This window comes from Salarias fasciatus, chromosome 18 (assembly GCF_902148845.1).
Source record: "Salarias fasciatus chromosome 18, fSalaFa1.1, whole genome shotgun sequence".
Lineage (NCBI taxonomy): Eukaryota > Metazoa > Chordata > Actinopteri > Blenniiformes > Blenniidae > Salarias > Salarias fasciatus.
Window position 1 is genome coordinate 31,082,847 of NC_043762.1, and position 24,038 is coordinate 31,106,884.

Consider the following 24,038-nt stretch of genomic DNA (forward strand, 5'->3'; position numbering starts at 1 on the left):
TTCGGCTGGCTAACCAAGTTCGCTTTGCCAACCTGACGTGATCAGTGTTCCAGGTCCCACAGCAAACATCCTACAGCTGCTTCCCCCCGTGGTCTGGACAGTCCAGGCAGGATTCGGCAGCTTTTTAACTCTTTTATCGCCTCCTGATAAATGCAAATGTGTAAGCTAGTTATTTAGCGTCTGTCTTAACCTAGTAATCCTACAGCTGAGAAAGCAGAGTCATTCATGATGCCATCTTTTCATAAACGGACACTTTCTTCCCTCCGTTTTCCAAAATAACTGCTCACACTCCAGCAGACAGTGTGGATGGAGGCACTGATTCTGAAGCCAGTCTCCATTTTTCTCTGCTGACATGCAAACGCCAAACCACAGGGTTTTTCTTTTCAAGCCTCCACTTTTAATGTCAGAGTGGGAGCCCTAAATCTTTTCCATTAGCATCCTCAAAACAGATTAACAAATCACAATTGTTTGTTTTATCTGTTCTTTCATTAGATCGTTATTTGAACCAAACCAAGACACACTGTGTGAATACATCCATCATTTAAGATCACAGTTTCTCTTGTTTATTATGTACCTCATACTTCATATGTTTTTGTGACCAAATTTTGCATTCTGATGCACAAATGCATTAGCTGTAGAAACATATCTATGAGTATAATAAATAAAATGCTGAGTATTTAATAAAGGTAGTGATTTACATAGTAATGAAAATATTAGTATATGTATGTTTTCAGAGGAGACATCCATCAGAGCTGAAGGCCTTTGGTGACGGTGTGGCAACACGGAACCAACACTGGGGCCTCCAGGAATGCTGCCGAACAACCTGAACTGGACGGCAGGACGGCATGACGGCAGGACGGCGGACGTGGACCGCAGGCAGCAGTGGACACACTTGTCATGAGCTTCATGTGTGTTGGGCTCATCCAGCTTCAGTGGCAGAGCGAGTATCTCTTCAGACAGTTCATGTATGTAACTGAATTTGCTTCACTACCTGTAAATAAAACAGTTTAATTGATATGTGTACGCATGTCCTCGTTTCCTTTTTGCACAACACAGTAGAGGCAGAAAACACCTGTTGTTAAAAAGTAACTTTTTACTTTTACTCAAGTACATTTTAAATCATTTACTTTTACTCGAGTAGATTTTTTGACAGGTAACTTTACTTGTACTTAAGTAAAATCACATCAGAGTAACAGTACTTGTACTTGAGTATAATATTTTTGTACTCTTTCCACCTCTGTCACTTTCCTGCCTCCACCTCCTCCACCTACTTTTTCTCTCTCTATTAAATGTCCCGTGTCTTCTCTGCCATGACGGATCATAAAGTCCATTGATCTGCAGGAAGAATATTCAGGAGCTACTTTGCGTGGGCATATATGGTAGAAAGTGGGCGTGTCCAGGGCGGGACATGAGGACAATCCACCTGAGCAGCTTTCCAAGGCAACTGTGATTTCTAAAGGTAAATGGCGTTCATGTGAGTGTGCGCCAGTTTTATCAATCTGACTCTTTTTTGCCAGAGGCCGTTTTTGGCTTTTGGGCGTTGGTTCACAGTTAGAATGTATCCTACGCCATGTTTTATGAAGGAGGCCCCAGAATCAGTGAGGCGGGCAGGAAGTCCAGAACGAGTGAGACAGAACACAAAGAACACGACATGTGGGCATCGGGGTGCAGACAGACAGAGGAGGACCAGGTCCTCAGGCGAGTGGAGGACACCAGGCCTGTGCTGATTGAAAGACAGGGAGACCGGGAGCAGGGACGGACATGGACAACTGGAGGACCTGGAAAGAGGGAGACACGGCGGGGTGGGGGATCGCAGAGGATCCTGACAAATGGGGAGTGGGTTCGCCATGTTCATCCATAAAAATATGACCGTCAGACTGAATTCAGCAGAACAGGATGAGAGTGGCTGATCAGACTGGGATTACCTGAGTTCATATGAACCGGATCTGAGTTCTTCAGACCGGCGGCAGCTGAGGGGCGCTGCCTCCTCCACTGACACCATCTGAGGCAGCCTGACCTCTGAGTGATGATGATGTGACGTGTGGCCACTCTGAAAGACCGGTCTGGGGTCTGGCATCTCACCGCTCTAATTTTCTCCCAGCATGCAACACTAACATCAGCGTTCCAACTAATGAAAAATAGGTGTGCCGTGGCGCATCGTCAATAAATAAGTCTTCACTGACACTGTAGCAGCTGTGATCAGTGCTGCCCTCTGCTGGTAGCTTTTCAGGTCTGCTTTCTAAAACTGTGGATTTTCACAGAATCAGGAGTCTTTAGTAATGTGACGTTGTTTTGGCTCACAGGCCTCGTGTTTGGTACTCATACCTGTTGGACATGAGACACGTCTTCTAGTCTGTGTTGCCCTGTACCATGTCTTTGAAAACTTGCTTTAGGCTTGTAATTTAGAGTGTGCAGATATTCTTCAGTATCTAACATGTCGTGTGTTCTATCTGTCGTCCTTGGTTTTCAAAAGCTGCAAGCTTTTTCCTGTGTTGTGTTGTAAGAGATCCTGGTGAGCCGGAGCTGAATGACACTGACGAGCTGCTGCTTCAGGAGGGACGGCCAGCGTTCTGACTCGCTTCTGTTTGGGTTCCTGTCGTATGGAGAACACATGTGAGCTGCAGTAGGCCATCTCCCCGCGTCATGGGACCAAATGTTTTGTCTTCATAGTTGGCAGAAGAAAAGCACGGCATGTCCTCTCTCAGTTCTGGAGAGACAAACATCCAGTGAGATCTCACTTCTGATGGAAAAGACTTGGTCCATTTTGAATCATTCTCTTCTTCAGCTGCAGAATATGAGAATAAGAACTGTTTTCCAAAGTTCAACAACTGCTGAAGAATCAAGGAGGCTTCATGTCTGCACTGATTTGTGACACAGATCTTATTTTATGTTGCAGGAATTCAGGAGGGAACTGAGTGCACCAAGTGTAAAAATGACTGGGCTTTGAGAGCAGCCATCGCTCTGCTCTACGTGCTCTGTGCACTGTTGACCATCGCCGTGGCCGTGCTCGGGTTCAAAGGTGAGTCAGCAGTGACCCTGAATACCTGTTCTGTGTTCAGTGGTGTGAACAACAGCACTCCATCAGAATACAAAGAAAAATCCATCAAAAAATCAAAATGTGAACCGGGATCTCAGCTCACACACTGAGCACACAAGCACTTCAGCCCACGCCCATGCAACACCCCACGCCATGCCCTACGCCATGCCCCACCCCACGCCCCATGCCACACCCCACGCCCCATGCCACACCCCACGCCCCATGCCACACCCCACGCCCCACCCCACGCCCCATGCCCCACCCCACGCCCCATGCCCCACCCCACGCCCCATGCCACACCCCACGCCCCATGCCCCACCCCACGCCCCACCCCACGCCCCATGCCACACCCCACGCCCCACCCCATGCCCCACCCGACGCCCCATGCCACACCCCACGCCCCATGCCCCACCCCACGCCCCACCCCACGCCCCATGCCACACCCCACGCCCCACCCCATGCCCCACCCGACGCCCCATGCCACACCCCACGCCCCATGCCACACCCCACGCCCCACCCCATGCCCCACCCGACGCCCCATGCCACACCCCACGCCCCATGCCCCACCCCACGCCCCATGCCACACCCCATGCCCCACCCGACGCCCCATGCCACACCCCACGCCCCATGCCCCACCCCACGCCCCACCCCACGCCCCACGCCCCACCCCATGCCCCACGCTCCACCCCATGCCCCACCCCACGCCCAACACCACACCACACGCCACGCCCCATGCCATGCGCAACACCACGCCACGCCCAACGCCATGCCACACACCACGCCACATTCCACGTCACGCCCTGTGCCACACCCCACCCCACCCCACACCACACCTCGCCCCACACCACACCCCACGCCATGCCCCACGCCATGCCCCACGCCATGCCACACACCACGCCACGCCACACACCCCACACCGCGCCCCACACCCCACGCCACACACCAGGCTCCACACCATGCCCCACACCACGCCCCACGCCACACCATAACGCCATGCCCCACACCTCACCCCACGCCACGCCCCACATCTTTCCCCATGCCACACCGCACACCTTGCCCCACACCTTGCCCCACGCCACACCCCACGCCATCTATGCCCCACCCCACGCCCCACACCACGCCCCACGCCACATTACAACGCCACGCCCCACACCACGCCCCACCACAACGCCACGTCCCACACCATGTCCCACGCCACACTACAACGCCACGCCCCACCCCACGCCACGCCACACCACGCCCCACACCATGCTCTACTACAACGCCACGCCCCATGCCACAACACCACGCCCCACACCACAACACCACGTCCCACGCCATGCCACACCCCACACCACGACGTCACGCCCCACACCTCGCCCCATGCCACACCACATGCCACGGCCCACACCACGACACACACCACACCCCACGCCACGCCCTGTGCCACACCCCACACCACCCCACACCACACCCCACGCCACGTCCCATGCCACGCCCAACACCACACCACATGCCCAACACCATGCCACGCCCCACCCCACACCACGCCCCACACCTCGCCCCACAGCACACCCCACGCCACGCCCCACCCCATGCCCTATGCCACGCCCAACATCACGCCACACACCACGCCCCATGCCATGCCCCATGCCACACGCCACCCCACGCCACGCCAAACACCTCGCCCCACGCCACGCCCCACCCCACACCCCATGCCATGCCCAACACCACGCCACACGCCACGCCCCATGCCATGCCCAACACCACGCCACACGCCACGCCCCATGCCACGCCCCACCCCACACCCCACGCCATGCCCAACACCACGCCACACGCCACGCCCCATGCCATGCCCAACACCACGCCACACGCCACGCCCCATGCCACAGCACACCCCATGCCACACCCCACACCACGCCCCACACACCACGCCACGCCCCACAGCACACCCCACGCCCCACACCACACCCCATGCCACGCCCAACATCACGCCACACGCCACGCCCCATGCCACAGCACACCCCACACCACACCACACACCACGCCCCACACCATGCCACACATCACGCCACAAGCCACGTCACACGCTACGCCCTGTGCCACACCCCACACCACCCCATGCCGCACCTCGCCCCACGCCACGCCCCACGCCACGCCACACACCCCACACCACGCCCCACACCACGCCCCACACCCCACGCCACACACCACGCCCCACACCACGCCCCACGTGACACCACAACGCCACGCCCCATGCCACGCCCATGCCCCACGCCACGGCTACGCCACACCTGACATTTCTCAACCAAACAGATCACTCGGCCATCGTAAGGACTTAAAAAACCAATAATAATAGTCGGCATGACTATAAAAACCATGGCGTTGCATTAGCCAGGAGACACGCAACATGCAGTGCCGTTTCAGAGACACACTCTGTAAAAGCAGCATGTTTAGCTAGCTAGCTTAGCTTAGTTACTGGCATCAGTCAGCTGTTAGCTTCACTGTTAGCTACCGGCGTGATATTTAGTTTTGACCCAACATCACTGGGCGAGACGCGACCTCAGGCTGTGGGCCTGAGAAAGGGACAGGGTGTCAGAGACGAACAGTCCAGTTATTTCAGTGAACTGTGAGACAACAGGACAGTGAAGGACGGCTCTCGCTCTGCTGGTGGTGCGTTCATGTCCCAAAATAAAAATCACACTCATTTCATATCAGGAGTCTCACTAAATATTCACTAAATCTGCACATTCGGAGCTTCAGTTTGTTCGCCTTAAAAGAGAAACAATCTTTGTAAAATTTAATTGGTACCAAGCTGTTGACAGTATGGAAACGGAGAATATGCTTTGAGAGATTTTATCTGTTTATAATTTGCTCTCTGCATTTGACATGGAAAGACAGTTTTTACAGTTTGTGTAAAAAGTTGGTGATTAGAGACAGCAGCCACATGCTATTGTGAACTTTTTCATAATTCAATGCTGCTCCCGGTGGCGTGCTGTCGGACTGAACTCGCCTTCATTTGTTTCCGGCGGCTGTGTGAAGGACGGATAGCGACGAGGTCATGAATCTAATGGTGGCTAAACAATGTTATATCATGATGTGACGCATGCTGTAAAGCAGTCCGCACATGTGGAGTTTGTTAGTGTGCAGGGTTCCTACCACCCTCCTCACAGTTGCTTAGTCCAAATGAAAACAACTGTTACACACTTAGACAAAGGCAACAAGAAGTCTTCAGTGTGTGGTGGCATGAGGATCTATTTTTATTCTGCAAAGCACAGAAACACAGCATCACGCAGACAGCTCGCTAACACAGCTTCCAATGCTATTCGTGCTGGTCCTCAACTACACAGGACCCCAAGGTAGCTGCCCGCTTCTGTGCCGCACATTACACATAGCTATGCTGACTATTGTCTGTTTAATGTGTTACTGTTTTCTGTATCATCTGTAGTTAGTCCCGTGTTTACAGTGCCTGCATTATCCTTAGCTGTAATCAACTTCTGAAAATAAACATCATCAACAAGACAGTTTAAACAACATATAGTGTAACTGTTATTAAATTAAATAAACTGAAAAATGTAATTAAATGCATGAACTCAAACAGTTTTTTTGGGGGGGGCTCCCATTATCTGTTCATGTGTCCCACACTCTCCCCTCCTAAACAAATGTCGTCCCGACATTCTGCATGTCCCAGAGTATTTGTGGTCTTCAACCGGTGAGTAGTGGTTGCAGCTCTCAGGAGTCAGTGTCTCTCTCTCAGGATACCGTTCTGCATCAAGTCAGTTTATCACCATCACATGTATCTCCCAATTCCATGCAATGGGGGCACAGCAGATCCCATCGTGCACTATGGATATCTGTGGTTATTCTCCGCTACACAGTGGGAAATATGTATCCTCACTGATAGGTAATCACCTCTGAACTGCATTACTACTTCGCAGCGACCAACATCTTATTTTTTCTGATTGTACATGAGAAATACACATCAAATCGCTTAATTAACACTACTGGCATACATCTAAAACACAATAAAATGAACTATCATCACTCAATCGCTCAATAAACCTGTTAAACTCGCTTTCACTTTATCACTACAAACTAAACCTGAAACTGGCAGTTCTTAGCCTTGTCTGAACTACATTACTGTCTAGTCACAACACTGGGCTGTCCCAGTGACTCATATGTGAATATTCTAGCAGGGTGTCTGCTTCTCAAAGGATACTTTCTTTCTCTGGAAGACGAAGGTTCTGCTGCAACCTGGTCCTCTGCTCTGCTCGACCCTGCTGCTTCCCACGGTTCGGCTCTGCTGGGCTCAGCTGTCTCTGGATCACTCCACTCTGTCTCCAGTTGAACTGGCTCTGTGTCCATCACTGCCTCTGGCTCAGCCCTTGGATCGAACAAGCTCTCCTCCATGTCCAGCGGTTGCACCTCCTCATCTAGCATCTCTTGAGGCCCGGCCCGCGGCACGAAGTCCTCCACTTCAGCTCTCAACTGACTGTTGTGCTGACCTCTTCTCCACGCACATGGAGCGTTCATGGCCCTCCAGCTGTCCTCTTCCTCAGAGCTGTCTTGTGAGTCTGTCTGCTGTCGTTCTCGTTCTTGGCGTTGGCCTCTGTATGTGTTTTTTGGGTGTCTTTTTGCTGGTTTTGTCATCCCCTTGTGGATCGGCTCCAGAGGCAGGAAATCACAGGGGAGCAGCAGATTTCTGTGGAGGATTGGGGTCCGGCCTGCGCCTCTCTCTGGCCTCACCTCATATACTGGACTGTCAGGATGCTTTCTCTCAGTCACAACGTAAACCTCGTTCTCCCAGAACAACCTCAGTTTTCCAGGGCCTCCTTTCTCAGCGAAGTTGCGAATGAGAACTCTGCATCCTGGCTGTAATTCTGCCCCTTGGCTCTTTCGGTCATAGTGCTCTTGGGCCTTGCTCCTCTCTCCTGCTGCTGTTTTTGAAGCCAGACGGTAGGCCTCCTCCATTCGTCTTTTCCACTTTGCAGCATATTCACTGTGCGATTCACTTTGCTCCTGGGGCTGAAAGCCGAACATGATGTCCACCGGGAGCCTCAGATTGCGGCCAAAAAGCAGGTAGTATGGCGCATAACCAGTGGCTTCACTCCGCGTACAATTATACGCATGCACAACCTTTGATAGGGAACTCTTCCAGTCGGCTTTCGCCTCTTCAGTCAGGTTCCGCAGCATGGAGAGCAATGTCCTGTTGAATCGCTCCACCTGACCGTTCCCTTGTGGGTGGTACGGGGTGGTACGCGAGCCTTGAATTCCACAGTATGTCTCCATGCTGGCAAACAGCTTGTTCTGGAACTCTCTGCCCTGGTCATGATGCAATCTGGTGGGAAAACCGAATTTCAGCACAAAATCCCCGAAAACCTTTTCCGCTGCCGTCTTCGCTGATTTGTTGTTACAGGCATAGGCTTGGGCAAAGCGGGTATAGTGGTCCATGACCACGAGGATGTATTCATAACTGCCTTTGCATCCTTCCAGGTGCAAATAGTCGATTGCCACCAGCTCAAAAGGGTAAGTTGTCACTATATTCTGCAGTGGCGCTCTGGTCGGCTTCTGTGGTCGTTTGCGTTTTAGGCAGCTGCACACCTTTGTGATGTAGTGTTCGACCTCTCGCTGCATGTGGGGCCAATAGAAGCGGTCACGAATCAAATGCAATGTCCGTTCCACTCCAAGGTGGCCCATCTCCTCATGCAGTTCACGATAGATCAGAGAGTGGAATTTCTTGGGGAGGACCAGTTGTGACCGAGTAGCTGTTCTCCTAAACAGGATACCATCTTCGTCAATAAACAGACGACCCTTTTCCCTCAGTAGTGCTGCAAAGTCATCCGTTTGTTCCTTACACTTCACACTGGGCCACCGTTCGGTAATGACACATTCTCTTATGTTACCGATGACCAAATCTTCCTCTTGGGCCCTTTCTAGGTCCTCACGGGAGATCTCAGCGACTGAAGTAGGTACTTGGTCACTTTCTGCAGTGCAAGCCGTGGCAATGGTCAATGGACACAACCATGGTTGGTGTTCTTGGCTTTGCAGAGACAGGGCTTGGGTCATACTGGTGATGACTTCAGGCTGCACCTCCTGTGAACACTCCTGCATGTATTGGTCCATATCCAATGGCATGCGTGACAGTCCATCGGCGTCGCCGTTGTGTTTCCCTGGCCGATAATATATGGAGAAGTTGAAGTCAGCGAGTTCTGCTACCCACCGGTGTGTCGTGGCATTCAACTTTGCCGTTGTCAAGACGTAAGTCAACGGATTGTTGTCAGTGTATACGACGAAGGTCGGTGCGTAGTATAAATATTCTCGAAACCGCTCACAGATCGCCCACTTCATGGCCAAGAACTCGAGCTTTCCTGAATGGAGGTGATAATTTTTCTCCGGCTCAGTCAGAGTTCGAGACCCATATGCAATGACAACAAGTTTCCCCTTCTGTCTCTGATATAAAACAGCACCCAGTCCATCTTGTGAGGCGTCAGTGTGCAGTATGAATGGGTCTTCAAACTGAGGATAGCCAAGAACAGGTGGGTGTAGGAGGAACTCTATCAGCTGACACAGGACCTCTTGGTGTTCTGTAGTCCAGATGATGGGCTTGCTGGAGGGCAGCTGATCAGACTTCTTCCATCCAACTGTTTTACTTTTTCCTTTCCCCTTATGTTTTTCCTCTTTTGTTTTCTCGACCGCTAGTAAGCTATATAATGGTTTAGCGATGCGGGAGAAATTGGGGACGTACTGATGGTAGTAGGACAGAAATCCCAGTACCTTTCTTAGGTCTCCCACTGTTGCTGGCTTCCGCTCTTTCAGGGCCTGCACAGGTGCTAGTTCGGCTGGGTCCATTGTATATCCGTTTTTTGTGACAATCTTTCCCAAAAACTTCACACGATCTTTGAACACACTGCACTTCCGTGGCGTCAGCTTGACACCATGTTCCTGGTAGCGGCGTAGAACTGCACGCAGATCTTGCAGATGGTCTTCGAACGTGCGGCTGTGTACGAGGTTGTCGTCGAGGTATGGCTGGCACGTCTCATCTCGGAGCCCAACTAGACATTCCTCCATGCTACTTTGGAATTCGGCCGGAGCCGAAGACAACCCAAAAGGGATCCTCACCCATTCATATAATCCCCAGGGTGTAATGAAAGCGGTGAGGGGCTGGCTACTTTCATCCAGGCAACCCTGGTGGTAGGCCTTCCCTTGATCAAGCACCGAAAACCATGTGCTCCCCGTTAAATTGTTGAGCATGTCTTGCACTCGTGGGATTGGATGACGGTCAGGAATTGACTTCCTGTTCAGCTCACGATAGTCACAGCAGAGGCGAAGGCTGCCGTCCTTTTTGCGCACGCAGACGATGGGTGAGGAGTAGGGGGATCTTGATTTCTTTATCCAACCCTTATTCAATAAATCTTCCAGGTATTCCTTAACCTCTTTGTGCAGCGGCTTGGGCAATGATGTGTAGGTGCGTTTGACAGGAGTCGTGTCGCTGAGTCTGATTTTGAGCTTGAGTGATGGAATACTGCCCACATCATCTTCGTTCCTCGCGAATGCTCCACATTCATCTCTCAACAACTGCTTTACCTTTAACTGTTTTTCTGGTGACAGGTGGTCGATCGGCACTGGAGGGTCCCACTCTCCTCCATCTTGTTGTGATGCAGCTTCTTTGCCCCCCTGAACGTCTGCTCTGGTCTTTGTCTTTTCTTCCATCAACCCAACCACCGGACTTCCAGCCTCACTTGGTCTTGTACTAACTGGTCTCACATCTGCAGGATAGTTTGCTTTGATTCCCTGCACATGCCCCAGCAGTGTACGTGGGTTCAGCGTGATGTTGTGGCCAGTGTGATTTGTGACCGGGATGTTGACTCGGGACCATGTTCCTCTTTGCAGGGTAATAATGGCACTGGGGATGTTCAATCCATTTGACCACCCTCGATTGTCCTCAGGTTCGAACAGGGCGTCCTCCACAGCCAGGAGGGGACTCGTTCGAACACAGCATTTGATCACCTCTGTTCTTCCAGCTGGTATGGTTACATAGCGTCGTCCCACTTTAACCACTCCCTCTCTGTTGTCAGTGTTTCCGGTCTGTAATAGCTGTGTCAACACTTGTATTCTGTTACAGTCAATCGAGAGAGCTTCACTCAAGGCCTTTGTAATGACCTCTGTTGGATGCTGCGCCATACCAAGTCTGACCAACTCTCCAATGACATTAAAGCCAATGATCGGCTCTTCTGGCACCTCTGGGTCACGAGTGATCACAGGCACCAGTAGTTCGTGTTTTGCCGTATCCTCTGCTCTGAGCTGAAACTCCACTTCGACCCATCCTCTGAAAGGTATTGCCGTCTTGTTTACTGCCTTTCCAAGGAGCTTATTTGATTCCAGCAGTTCTTCAATGCTGTGTACTCTCGCCTTTGGCAAATGGGTCTTGCGCCATTTTTCACTTATCATTGTTACCTGTGATCCTGTGTCCCAGACAGCTTGTGTTGACACTCCATTGAACGTGCAGTCGACCACACACCGCTCACCAATGAGATCCACCAGCTTGGCACGCTGGCGAGCTGACAGGTTGCCTACACGTGGGGCATCAACCAGTTCCTCTGTGGGCCCACTTAGCTGTGGTGCATCCATTTCCTCTGGTTGTTTGATACGGTCACACAACTTCTTATGGATATCCATTCTCAGCATTTCACGACTTGGAGAGGTGGAATGTGGTTGCATAATTGTGTTACCTGAGACGTTTGCTCCCTCAGGATTGGTGGTTGGCTTGCGTTGACCTCTGCAACCTCTTGAGACATGTCCCGATTGGCCACACTTAAAGCAGTGCTCACATTGATCACTTTTCCCGCTCTCTTGACAGTCTCTGCATCCTCTTCTCACACTCCACTTGGGTGTACGGGGGATTCCTGGTGAGTTATACATGCTTTTCCTCATTTCCTCAACTTCTTGTTTCAGCTGCCTGACCACTTCATACAGTTCAGTGTCTCTTTGGCTTGCTGCTGCTGTTGCTGTTCTGCTCCCCTTGTTGCCCTTTGTGCTACGTGTCTGATCCAGTGTCGTAGACAGAGCTCCAGTGGTGTCATCTTGCTTTATTCTGGCCTCAGTCTGTATCTCATGCACTTTTGGTGTTATTTTTGTGCTGGTGTTCTTTTTCAGCTTGTTCTGTCGTTCCCAGTCAGCACTGGCAGCTTCATTCATTCGGTCTATCAGGGTTTCATGGGTGATTGTTGAGTCGTCCAGAAAAGTCTTCAGTTGGAATTTGATGTCGTCACTGAGAAGACCTGTGCTCACTGATCTCAGGAATCTGCGCTGGATGAATTCCGGACTGTAGCGTTCATCAGACCCTGGCTCCTTGACAGCTAGCAACAGTCTCTCCTTCAACTCAATTGCTCTGAAGAGGAAATTCTGCGGAGATTCACGGCTGTCCTGCGTGATATTCACGAGCCGGTGATACAGGTCAGTAGAACTCTCTTCCTTGAAGTGTCCTTTGAGGATCGTTTTTAGTTGGGGAAGGGTGAGGTCACGTTTAATTTCAAGCATGTCCCTGATGCTAAGACCTGGACTAATAGCTTTGATGACCGCCTCCGTAATTTCCCCTTCACTGTGTCCCTTGTTCAGTCCCATGTCGATCTGATGCATCAAGTTTGTGAATGACAGCTTATCTCGTTGACCCCTTTCCCCAATTTGTCCATGAATCCTGAATTCTCTCTTAATTGTTACCTCAGGAGGTCTGCCGGGTGGTGGCTGTATCCCAACCTGCTGATCTGTTGACTGACTGGGTTTATTTTTTTCCACTTGTGCACTAAGACGCTTGATTTGCTCATTCATTGCTTGCGCAGATGCCTGTAAATTCAGTTGTAACTCTGCATACTGTCTGCGAAGGGTTGCAAGTTCATCAGCTGCTGAGTCTGCACCTGATGCACTCTCTGGCTCCAAGCCCCGATCTTGCTCCAACCCCTCCGTGAATTGTATCAGTTCCACCAGATGTTGAGCTGCACTGTCTTCGGTCTCAATCACATTGTCAAGATGGTTGTTGATAAGGTGAAGCAAAGCGTGTCTCTTGGCATTCGGTTTGGGTGACACTTTAATTATCTGGCACACTTGCATTAATTGCTGTCCATTCAAGTTGAGAAGCTTCTCGCCCAACTGATCCTGCAATTCTGCCTGCGCCATCCTCTCCAAGTATCCCTCCTTAGTCCACGTCAATACACGCCCGCTTCTCCTGGGCTAGCTCGCCAAATTATGTTACACACTTAGACAAAGGCAACAAGAAGTCTTCAGTGTGTGGTGGCATGAGGATCCATTTTTATTCTGCAAAGCACAGAAACACAGCATCACGCAGACAGCTCGCTAACACAGCTTCCAATGCTATTCGTGCTGGTCCTCAACTACACAGGACCCCAAGGTAGCTGCCCGCTTCTGTGCCGCACATTACACATAGCTATGCTGACTATTGTCTGTTTAATGTGTTACTGTTTTCTGTATCATCTGTAGTTAGTCCCGTGTTTACAGTGCCTGCATTATCCTTAGCTGTAATCAACTTCTGAAAATAAACATCATCAACAAGACAGTTTAAACAACATATAGTGTAACTGTTATTAAATTAAATAAACTGAAAAATGTAATTAAATGCATGAACTCAAACAGTTTTTTTGGGGGGGGCTCCCATTATCTGTTCATGTGTCCCACACAATACTGACGCCCTCAGGCCGTGACAGAGGGTCATTCAACTAGCTGTAAGTCGATGTATCATCACAAAAGATATTAAAATGTTTTATTAAGGTTGAAAAGTTCCTTAGTGTCGCTTTAAAGCACAAAGCATTTATCCATGCATGGATGCCTTATCTACTAACACATCTATGAGTTCAGCTCTGATCTGGATAAGGCCTTCTGAGTGCTGCTGACAGCTTTTTCAGCTTTGGGGTGTGTGGTGCGATGAAGTGATGTGATGTGGATAGTTTGGCTCTAATGTCTTCCAGATGAGCCCTGACTGAACAACCCACACCACATTTTACGGCTTGGTGAAAGTTTGTTGTCTCGTGAACCGCAGGTTGACGCGAGCGGGAGCCGGCTCAGCCTGCCCTGCTGCTGGTCTCTCACAGCCTTTATGGTCCCATCAGCCCCGGGTTGAAGTGCTGTGAGCAGATCCTGCTGTCCCTGCTCTGGTGGCTCACCGTCTCACTTCAGATCTCTCTTTTCCAGTGGTCCAGAGAATGGACAATGTCACCGAGGGCATGCAGAACTATGGAGGCAAGATCAACGCTGTGGAGACAGATTTGAGGAAACTAGGTCTGTATGTTCAGCCACACAGCGACCGCCTGAAACACCGTTCAACCAGAGGGGCTAACAGCAAGGATGGCTGATGAGGGGGGAGCCAAAAGCTTTACTCAGTTCTGCTCAATATCACTATACATGCATGAAAAAGCAGTTTTCTACCATCGACTCTTCCTGCCACAGAGAAGACTGGTAAAATCAACAAGCATCACCTAAAGACACCACAGAAACTCCAGTTCCATCATCACAATGAATGGAAGCGTTTGGTTGCACACAGTTGTACACAAATTTAATGTTGGTTCAAATTCATCATTGATCGTCGCGGGGGGGGGGGGGGGGGGGGGGGGGGGGGGGGGTGTCTTTGATAACCAAGAGGCATCACATGGACTTCAGTTAGTGGAAGACCAACGCCTGATTCAATGAGTCAGGAGTGACTTTCTGTATCCTACCTTGACACCAACACCATCAAACATGGGCTCCACTGATTCCGCACACACATTTCTGCCACCATTCGTCCATTCTGTGATCTTTCTTTTGTTCAAAGCAGCACAAATATCAGCTGGTGGTCAGTCACATTCACACCCCCAGGACATATACAGCCACCAGATACCATGTTGAAATGGTTAGACTGACAGTACTGTGTCAGTCCTCTGTACTCCTCGTTAGTGCTCAGTGACCAGGCCAGTGATCTAGAGCTGTCTGAGAACTTCTGCTGAACACTCTCTACACTGAAATTTGCAATGTAGAGAGTGAAGAGGAAGGATCCAAGATGTTCCCCTGGAGGGGGGGGGGAACCCACACTGTAGGTCAGAACGTCAGACGCAGTCCCAGCTCCAGTCCAGAACCCACTTAGCCAGATGAAGGTCCAGCCCGGCCCTCTCCGGTTTGTTTTTCAGGAGCACCAGCTGGATGGTGTTAAACACGATTGTCGCCACGCTGACGGGTTTCTCAGATAAGCTAGAGCAGCATGTAGCAGGAGATGACCACATCCTCCACACCAATGCCAGGAGATGAGCTACAGTGGGTCCATGGACCGGAGCTGTCCCAGGATCAGTCAGAACCACTGACCCCAAGCTGCTGAGACCTCTGGCATGTGTTGTTTTTGCCACTGGTTCCACACAGCAGGTCTTCCAGAGATGTGGTACTGCTCTCGATTGATTCAGGCTCAGGTTGGAGACATGCTCCATAACTCCACACAGTTTATCTGCACAGGGCTCAGGGAGTCTGGAGCCGATGGTCCGGTCCAGGAGTCTGGAGCTGATGCTGTCGGGTCCAGCTGATGTCTTTGCCTTGATCTTGGAGAGGTGTGGGCTGGGGGGCTTTGTGCTTCTGGGTACCTGAGACCAGATGGACCGGTTCTCCTGTCCGCAGACGAACACATATTCCCATGTGGCAGGAAACCGAAGAATACTCACTGCACCACTGTGGCTCTCTAAATTGACGTGTTGATCAGCATTTTCATGCCGAGGCTTCAGGAAACCTGACACTGTGACTGCACCCAGTCACATTACTGTCATTTCAACTCAGTTTTCTTTGTATTTGACCTCTTCAGATAACCAGACAGGAGAAAAATCTGTTCATGCCTCAAGTGAAATCAAAATGTTCAAGACAGACCTGGAGGCACTGCGGAACCAGCTGAATGACGTTGTCCTGAGAACAACCAGCAACAGTGACGTACTTGAAGAACTCCGGGTCTCAGGAGACGACATGCAGAACGGCCACGTGTCCTTGCAGAGTTTTCTGGAAAGCAACACTGCCTGCCTTCAAGGGGTCAACCGGACTCTGGCGTCTTACAGTGGAATGATCGATGACCTCCAGACCGACACCGCTCGGTTGCAGTCAGAGATCCAGGGCCAGGCCACAGAGCAGAGCCAGACCCAGGTCAGGGTGGACACCCTGAACATCACGCAGACCCAGCAGCGAGGTCTGCTCAGTGCTCTGCATCAGACTGTGGAGGATGTGGGTCAGGCGGTTCAGAGGCTGAAGAACGACTATCAGGTTCTGCAGCAAACCGCCCGTCAGATGCGAACCGACACCGAGTGGCTGAAAGAGAAGGTCCAGAACCTCCAGGTGTTGGCAGCTAACAACTCTGCCCTGGCAAAGACCAACGGGGACGCTCTGGATGACCTGGGAGTCCAGCTCAGTACTCTGGCCAGCCAGATCCAGAACGCCTCAGCCGTCAGCGAGGGTCACGACCAGAGCTTACGAGAGCTGATGGACCGGCAGAGAGACCACGATAACGCCACCTCTCTCCGGTTCGACGAGATGGAAGCCCGCCTGGACAGCCAGGAGAGCGACCTGGACCAGGTGACGGGAAACGTGAGCGTTGCCGCTCAGATCCTGGGCGTCATCAGCTCGGACCTGAACGGCCTGCGGTCCTGCGCCGAGACGGTCCTGCGCCACTCGGACCTGCTGCTGGTTCTGAACGCCACGGTGCTGGAGGCCCGGGAGGACGGCGGCCGGCTGAGCGCCCAGCAGGACCGGCTGGAGGCCCGGCTGGACCAGGAGGTCGGCAGCCTGGCGGCCATGATGGAGGAGCTGAAGCTGGTGGACAGCAGGCACTCCCAGCTCATCACCAACTTCACCATCCTGCGAGGTAAGACCGCCCGGCTCGCTTCACTCTGTCCCCGGCCGTCCTCTCACTCCTGTCCTCTGTCCTCTGGCTCACTCTGTCCCCGGCCGTCCTCTCACCCACTGTCACTATGGCCCAGGTCCACCAGGTCCCAAAGGCCCCAAAGGAGACAAGGGTCCACAGGGACCAGTGGGCCAGTCTGGACCTAAAGGAGATAAAGGAGAGAAAGGCTTACTGGGACTGGTGGGACCCAAGGGAGAGAGAGGTGCTGCTGGACCTCCGGGTGTCGCTGGGCCAAAAGGCACAGCTGGACCCCGAGGCCTTCCAGGAGCTAAAGGATCCAGAGGGCCTGGAGGTCGATCTGGAACCCCTGGAGAGAAGGGAGAGCCCGGCGCGCCGGGGCTTCCAGGTCTCGATGGACAGCCAGGGACGCCAGGACCAACAGGACCTCAGGGCCCCAGGGGAGCGCTGGGCCCTGTAGGGTCAGAGGGGCCTCGGGGGCCTGTGGGCCCCATTGGGCCCCCTGGTCCTCCAGGTCTGCCAGGGCTGCCGGCACCGGTCCCTCCAGTCGTTCTGAGGCCCCGTCAGCCCACCCAGCCCACCACGGTGTCTGAGGAGCCCAGACCGCCGGATGCCACCAAGGAGCCGCAGGGCCCGGGGTCCCGGCAGGTCCAGACCCCCGCCGGTCCCACCCCGGACCCCGGTGAGGCTCCTGTCCACCACGCCGCCTGCTGCCGTCCAGCACTCCTCCTGTAATGAGCTGAACTCTTCCAGGCTGCCTCGGCGACTTCAGGAAGTCTGGAAGCAGCTGCTACTTCTTCTCCTCCGGCGCTCAGAGACTCAACTTCGACGAGGCCCTCCAGTTCTGCTCCAACAGGTCGGCTCATCTGCTCATCATCAATGACGACGAGGAGCAGGTACGTTCCAGTCAACACTGTAATGTCTGACCTGTTTTTTAGAAAATGCACAAGCTGGTTTTGTCATGTCTGTTCTTCTATCATTAGCAATTCATCAGAAAAGCGATCGCGGGTAAAGGCTACTTCTGGCTGGGACTCACGGACAGGGAGGAAGAAAACGTCTGGAAGTGGGTGGATGGGACTTTACCCATCTTTAAGTGAGTGGAGCATTTCCCAGTGTATCTTGATGTTTGACGTGACGCTGTCCTCTCCAGGTCTGAGTCGTTCTCCTCCTGATTATCACCAGGAAGTGGAAGCCGGGGCAGCCTGATAACTGGACCCACGGTCATGAGGATGGCGAGGACTGCGCCGGCCTCATCCACGACGCCAACTGGAATGACTTCTACTGCACTGACCGCATCGGCTTCATCTGCGAACGATCATCTGAACGTCAGTACCTTCACTACATTCAGACACCGACTCCAGCAGTGTGTCAGACCTGTCCAGTGCAGTGTGTGACTCCTGATCATTTCATATCAAGCCAGGCATCGTTCTCCAGGGCTATTTTGCAAATATTCATCATGGGAAAGCAACATTCACAACATGCATTTTGATAAAGACAAACCGACAAACTGCAATGATGTTTACTTCACATTCATATGTTCACTTTATTATTTCAACGCTACATTACAGACCGGTGAACCAGGACATACAGTAAGTCAGAAGCACAAAAATCAAGAAAAAAGATTAGAAAACACAAACTATGTCAACTGAAACAGTGCTGGAGCAAACTTCACACACTCAAGGGTGATTAAAAAAAGACAATAAGCTGGAATCATTTGGTTAAATGAGAGAACAGTCATTGTCTTTAAAAAGGGCAAATCACAAAGACAAAAACATCAAATATGACAAAAAGATACAACAATGAATCTGTTAATGTGAGGCGAAGAGTTATTACAAACCTGATTCCATTCAATTCAATTCAACTTTATGTATAAAGCACCGAATACAACACATGTCCAGGCTGCTTTCACAGAGAAGAGAGCAAGAAGAGTCTCTGGAAAGAAAAAAATACCTTGGAAAAGGAAGAACCCTGCAGAACCAGGCTCAGAGGAGGAGAACCCTGCAGAACCAGGCTCAGAGGAGGAGAACCCTGCAGAACCAGGCTCAGAGGAGGAGGACCCTGCAGAACCAGGCTCAGAGGAGGAGAACCCTGCAGAACCAGGCTCAGAGGAGGAGAACCCTGCAGAACCAGGCTCAGAGGAGGAGGACCCTGCAGAACCAGGCTCAGAGGAGGAAAACCCTGCAGAACCAGGCTCAGAGGAGGAGAACCCTGCAGAACCAGGCTCAGAGGAGGAGAACCCTGCACAACCAGGCTCAGAGGAGGAGAACCCTGCAGAACCAGGCTCAGAGGAGGCTTCCTGCTGTTCCGGTTGGGGTGAGGGGACAGAGATACGGACTGATTCTCTGAATCAGCTCAGTGTTGCTCCAGTCGATGGGGAGTGGGAGAGAGAGAGAGGGAGGGGGGGGAGAGAGAGAGAGGGAGAGAGAGAGAGAGAGAGAGAGAGAGAGAGAGAGAGAGAGAGGAGAGAGAGAGAGAGAGAGAGAGAGAGACTTGACTTTACCACATCATTTATTAAGATCTATTTAGACATGTTCAACAATACAAAAGACCACAAGTCACGGCGCCTAAAAAACCCTAAAAGCCACAAAAACAGGTGACTAAACGTTCATGTTGAAGCGTCCTTCCTCCATCACTCCCAAGACCCCTCTCACAGTCCACATCTTCTCAGAGTCCTCCAGCGCCCCCACCAGGGAGCTATAAACATGCTCCACTCGGAGCCGTGCTCCCACCAGGCTTTCAGGAGGAGTTCTGGGTCTGTGCATCCTGTCCCACGAGTCTGGTTCCGCCTCCACAGCCAGAGGCTCAGCTCCGTTTGGCCCAGAAGAAAGTTTATGAGGGCTGCTTCATGTTTTTGGGCAGCAGTAGACTCTGGGTCGAAAACAAACAGCTCTCTGGTGAGAACCAGGCGCAAACCTCCAACCCAGCGTCCCAGCAGTCTGAACATTGGAACGAGTCGTGGGCAGGACGGCCACAGGTGTTCCAGTGTCTCTTCCTCAGGGCAGAAGGGACAGTTGGTGTCTGTCCCAGGGTCAAAATGGGCCACATGTCTGTTTGTAGCCCTGCCCCATGCCCCGCCCTCCACTGGAGAGCCACACAGCGTTTCTTAATTCGGGGGCGATACAGGGACTTCCAGCTGCCTCTGGGGGACGACCCCGGCGCCAACACACCCGACCACCTGGACCAGGGAGACCTTCAGGCGTGGTTCTGTTCCTCACCTTCATGGCGACAATATAGAAGGCTTTTTTCGAGACAGTACTGAACTCTGGCAGGACAGGTGTAGAGAAGGACAGGAGTCCGCCAGCTGCCTCCCCATCGCCACCAGCAGGCCGGATGTTCAGCGAGGGAAAGCCCGGAGGAGCTGGTCCAGCAGAGCTCAGACCCAGCAGCTCTCTGAACCTCGACGGAAGCCCCTGCTTCACTTCCTCCAGAAGTCTCTCCAGGACCCGCTGAGATCTGATGCCAGTCTCTTGGCTAAGCTGCTCCATGCTCTTCCAGCATCTGCCAGACCTCAAATCAGCCAGTTTGGTCAAGTTCGACTCCAAGAAAGTCGCCTCACTGCTGCAGAGCCCAACAGGCTGCTCCTGACCAGTGGGTTGTGAAACAGTGGCTCCTCTGCGCCCCGTCCATATAGCTGGTCTCTGGACACAGTCAGGACCGACCTCCACCCCTCAGTACTGACAGGTAGAAGGCAGAGGTCCCAGTTATGTCCATGCTCTGAAGGTCTAATAAGAACAGGTGTTTATCAAAACAGAGCCTTCCGACTCCACGCAGCAGTACCGAGGCGGTCCTCTCCCACAGCGGATTCTGACCGTACAGGAAGCGTCTCACTGTTTGTAGATGAAGGGCTGCCACCCAACTAGCGATGTCCACCAGACCTTGGCCCCCTTCTTCGGTAGGGAGTTACAGCACTTCCACCCTCAGGCAGTGGAATCCCCCCAGAAGAAATTCACCAGCTGTCTCTGAATGTCCAGCAGCTCCGTGGTGGAGGGTGGAGCAGTGGAGCAGTGCCACAAGGTGGAGGCAGCCAGGTTGTTGATCACCAGAGCCCTCCCCCTGTAAGACAGCTGGGGCTGGACCCATGTCCACCGAGACAATCGGGCGCTCACTTTTTCCCCGAGACCGTCCCAGTTCTTGCCCTGGAAGATCTCGCTCCCCAGGTACACCCCAAGGCACTTCCTTCCCTCAGTACGCCACTGTAGTCTAGCTGGGAGTGCAGCGCTGTGTGCTGAGTCCACCGTTCAAGAAGCAGCCCTTCACATTCACGCCAGTGGACTTTGGCAGAGGAGGCGTGTTCATAATAATCCAGCTGTTGCTGCAGAGTTTGAACATCTGCGGGATCCGTGATGAACACTGTCATGTCATCAGCGTAGGCAGACAGATAGAAGATGTCATCCGCCAGTGTAAAACCTGTGAGACCTCTCCTCAGCTGGTGGAGTAGCGGTTCGATGGCCAAAATGTACAACATGCCAGACAGTGGGCAGCCCTGCTGAATGAATCCCCCTCTGGACTTCAATCGGACGACTTAGTCCTCCCCCCACTTTCAACAGTACTGCTGCTCTTGAGTACAGCAGACTAATGCAGGACACAAACCTCTTGGGAAAACCAAATGCTGCCAGAACGTTAAACAGATAGGAGTGATCCACCCGGTCGAAGGCCTTCTCCTGATCGATGGAGATCAACCCTCGGTCTAAGCTTTTAAGCCTTGCGATGTCAATGAGGTCTCTAAGCAGAAAGAGGTTGTCCATAATTGTACAACCCGGAATGCAGTACGACTGGGTGTGATGAATTACTGAATCTAAACAATATTTTAACCTGTTGGCTAAGACCTTCGCCATAATCTTATAATCTGAGCAAAGCAAGGACACCGGCCTCCAGTTCAGCAGTAGAGTTAAGTCCCCCTTTTTTGGCAAAAGGGTTAGAACGGCTCTTGTGCAGCTCAGAGGGAAGCTCTCCAACTCTAGGGAAGTTCTGAAAACCTGGTAAACATCCTCCCCAATTTGTGCCCAGAAGTACTTATAGAACTCAGGGGGCAGCCCGTCAATCCCCGGGGCCCGGCCAGTGTTAAGCTGCTGCACCGCCGCTGTCATTTCTTCAAAGTGAAAAGGGGCATCAAGAGCCTCTGCCTGCGATGCATCCAGTTGCGGTAGGCCATCAAACATCTGCCTCCGACGTGACTCATCGCAGTTGTCAGCACTAAACAGTTCTGTGTAGAAGCCTATTGCCTCGTCCCTCATAAGCTTGGGGTCTGATGTTACTTCCCCGTTCCCCTGCGTAAGGCGCATGAGCTCTGTACTGGTCCTGGGCTTTCTCTCTACGTTGAAGAAGTAACGCGTTGGTGCATCTATGTCAGTCAGAGAGGTCACTCTGCCCTTCACTTGTCATGGGTGCGGGGTGGAAGGACCCAGGCGCAGGCAGCCAGGCGGGGTACAAAAGTGTTTATTGTCCAAAATAAGGGAATCCAGAACTCAAGGAAAACCGGGAACTCAGGAACAAAAATGCAAATGGAGCGGAGGTGCAGGCAGGGACATGGAGGGACATGGAGGGACATGGAGGGACACAGACAGACCCACAAGGAGCTGACAGGACGCACCTGGAGCACGGGACTTAAATACAGGGCAGGGCAGGTGAGGCACATTAGGGAGTAACGAGGCGGGAGAACATGAGGGCAGGTGACTTGACAGGAGAACAAAAGCAGCAGGCAGGTGACCAGGCAGGAGAACATGAGGGCAGACAAACAGAACAGGACCCCAGCACCTCCACGAGGTCGCAGGGGCACAGGGCGTGACATCACTGGAGCCCCCTTGGCTCTTTCATTCATAAATGCTCTCAACGCGCCTCTCTTGCTTCGCCATGTGGTGGTGGCTCCTGTCCCACTGATTACCCCTTCTTCCAGGATAGACACCTCCCTTTCTAACTGCTCCAGCTGTTCCCTCCCTGAATGATGGGTGTGTACAGTGTACTGCTGAACAAACTCCTTAATTTGTGCTTTTCCCACCTCCCACCACTTCAGGACGTTCTCAAACTCCATCTTTTTAGACCTCCACTGCTCCCAGAACAGTCCAAAAGCCTGGCGAAAGGAAGCATCCTGCAATAGTTTTATGTTGAGGCACCAGTAAGGACAGCGTGCTGCACGAGGTGGCACTGCACAGTCTAACGTTACTAAGTGATGGTCTGAAAAAGCCACAGAATGGATTTTGGTGCCCTTAACGTGATTATTGCGAGTTTGGTTTATATATATTCTGTCCAAACGTGCTGCACTCACCCTCCCCCCACTGACACGAACCCACGTGTACTGACGTAGTGCGGGGTGACACTGCCTCCATGTGTCCACCAAATCATTCTGCTGAATAATATTAGCCAGTAATGAGGCTGGGGGTGGGTGGGGTTCCTCCGAGTTTCTGCCTTGTGGATGTGTTGTACAGTTCCAGTCACCGCCCAGCTGCACTACAGGTGCGGTTCCTCAAATATATATCCAAAATCTGAAACAGCTGTATACAGGTAGTTGGTATATTTGGTGCGTAGATGTTAATAAAAACAAAGCGTATGTCTCTAATTGTTCCATGCACTTCATGTAACCTGCCCTTTTCCACTTCGACATGAGTCGCATTATTTGAAGTGACTCGGCTGGAAAAGAGTCAGCAGCCTCATTATCTGCAGTACTGTGTGTCTCCTGTAGGTGTAACACATCTATGCACTTCAGCCTCATAAGGTCGGCCACGGCTGCTTGTTTGATGCAATCCCTACCCCCATTAATGTTTAATGTTCCTTAATGTTCCTATTCTTAGGCTATCCATGGAATATGGAGAAGGGAGGCAGAAGACAGTAAAAGAAACAAAGAAATAAAGAGGAAAATCTGAACTCTCCTTCGCCCCTCTGTCCTTTTTAACTTTACTTAAAGGTGCTGTAGGCAGGATTCCGCATCTCCGCCATCTTGCTTAGGCTTACCTAAGCAAGATGGCGATTTGACCCATCTAAGAAGACGATTTGAAACCCAACACAGCCAATCCTGTCCTGTTTTCTCTGACATCACGTCCTCACGCAAGTTAAGCCCCTCCCACAAGAAAGTGTGACGAACGCCCCTCGACCAATCAAGGTTAGAGCCTCATGGGCTCTTCTGATTGGTCAAAGATACCTGGAGCTGTCGAGATTCCTTTTCAG

General features: G+C 52.0%; 1 protein-coding gene across 2 annotated transcripts in view; it reads left to right on the forward strand.

Annotated features, from left to right (window-relative positions):
• colec12 (collectin sub-family member 12) overlaps positions 1–24,038 on the forward strand; it is an 83,553-nt gene that overhangs the window by 40,324 nt on the left and 19,191 nt on the right. For both annotated transcript variants that reach the window (XR_003933433.1, XM_030115107.1), the window contains exons 3-9: positions 2,897–3,019; positions 14,216–14,302; positions 15,840–16,883; positions 16,999–17,562; positions 17,634–17,776; positions 17,864–17,973; positions 18,063–18,205. Coding sequence is in view for 1 of the 2 variants with exons in the window: in XM_030115107.1 (XP_029970967.1) it covers positions 2,897–3,019; positions 14,216–14,302; positions 15,840–16,883; positions 16,999–17,562; positions 17,634–17,776; positions 17,864–17,973; positions 18,063–18,205 (2,214 nt within the window). In the remaining variant the exon portion in view is untranslated. The remainder of the gene's footprint in view (positions 1–2,896; positions 3,020–14,215; positions 14,303–15,839; positions 16,884–16,998; positions 17,563–17,633; positions 17,777–17,863; positions 17,974–18,062; positions 18,206–24,038) is intronic.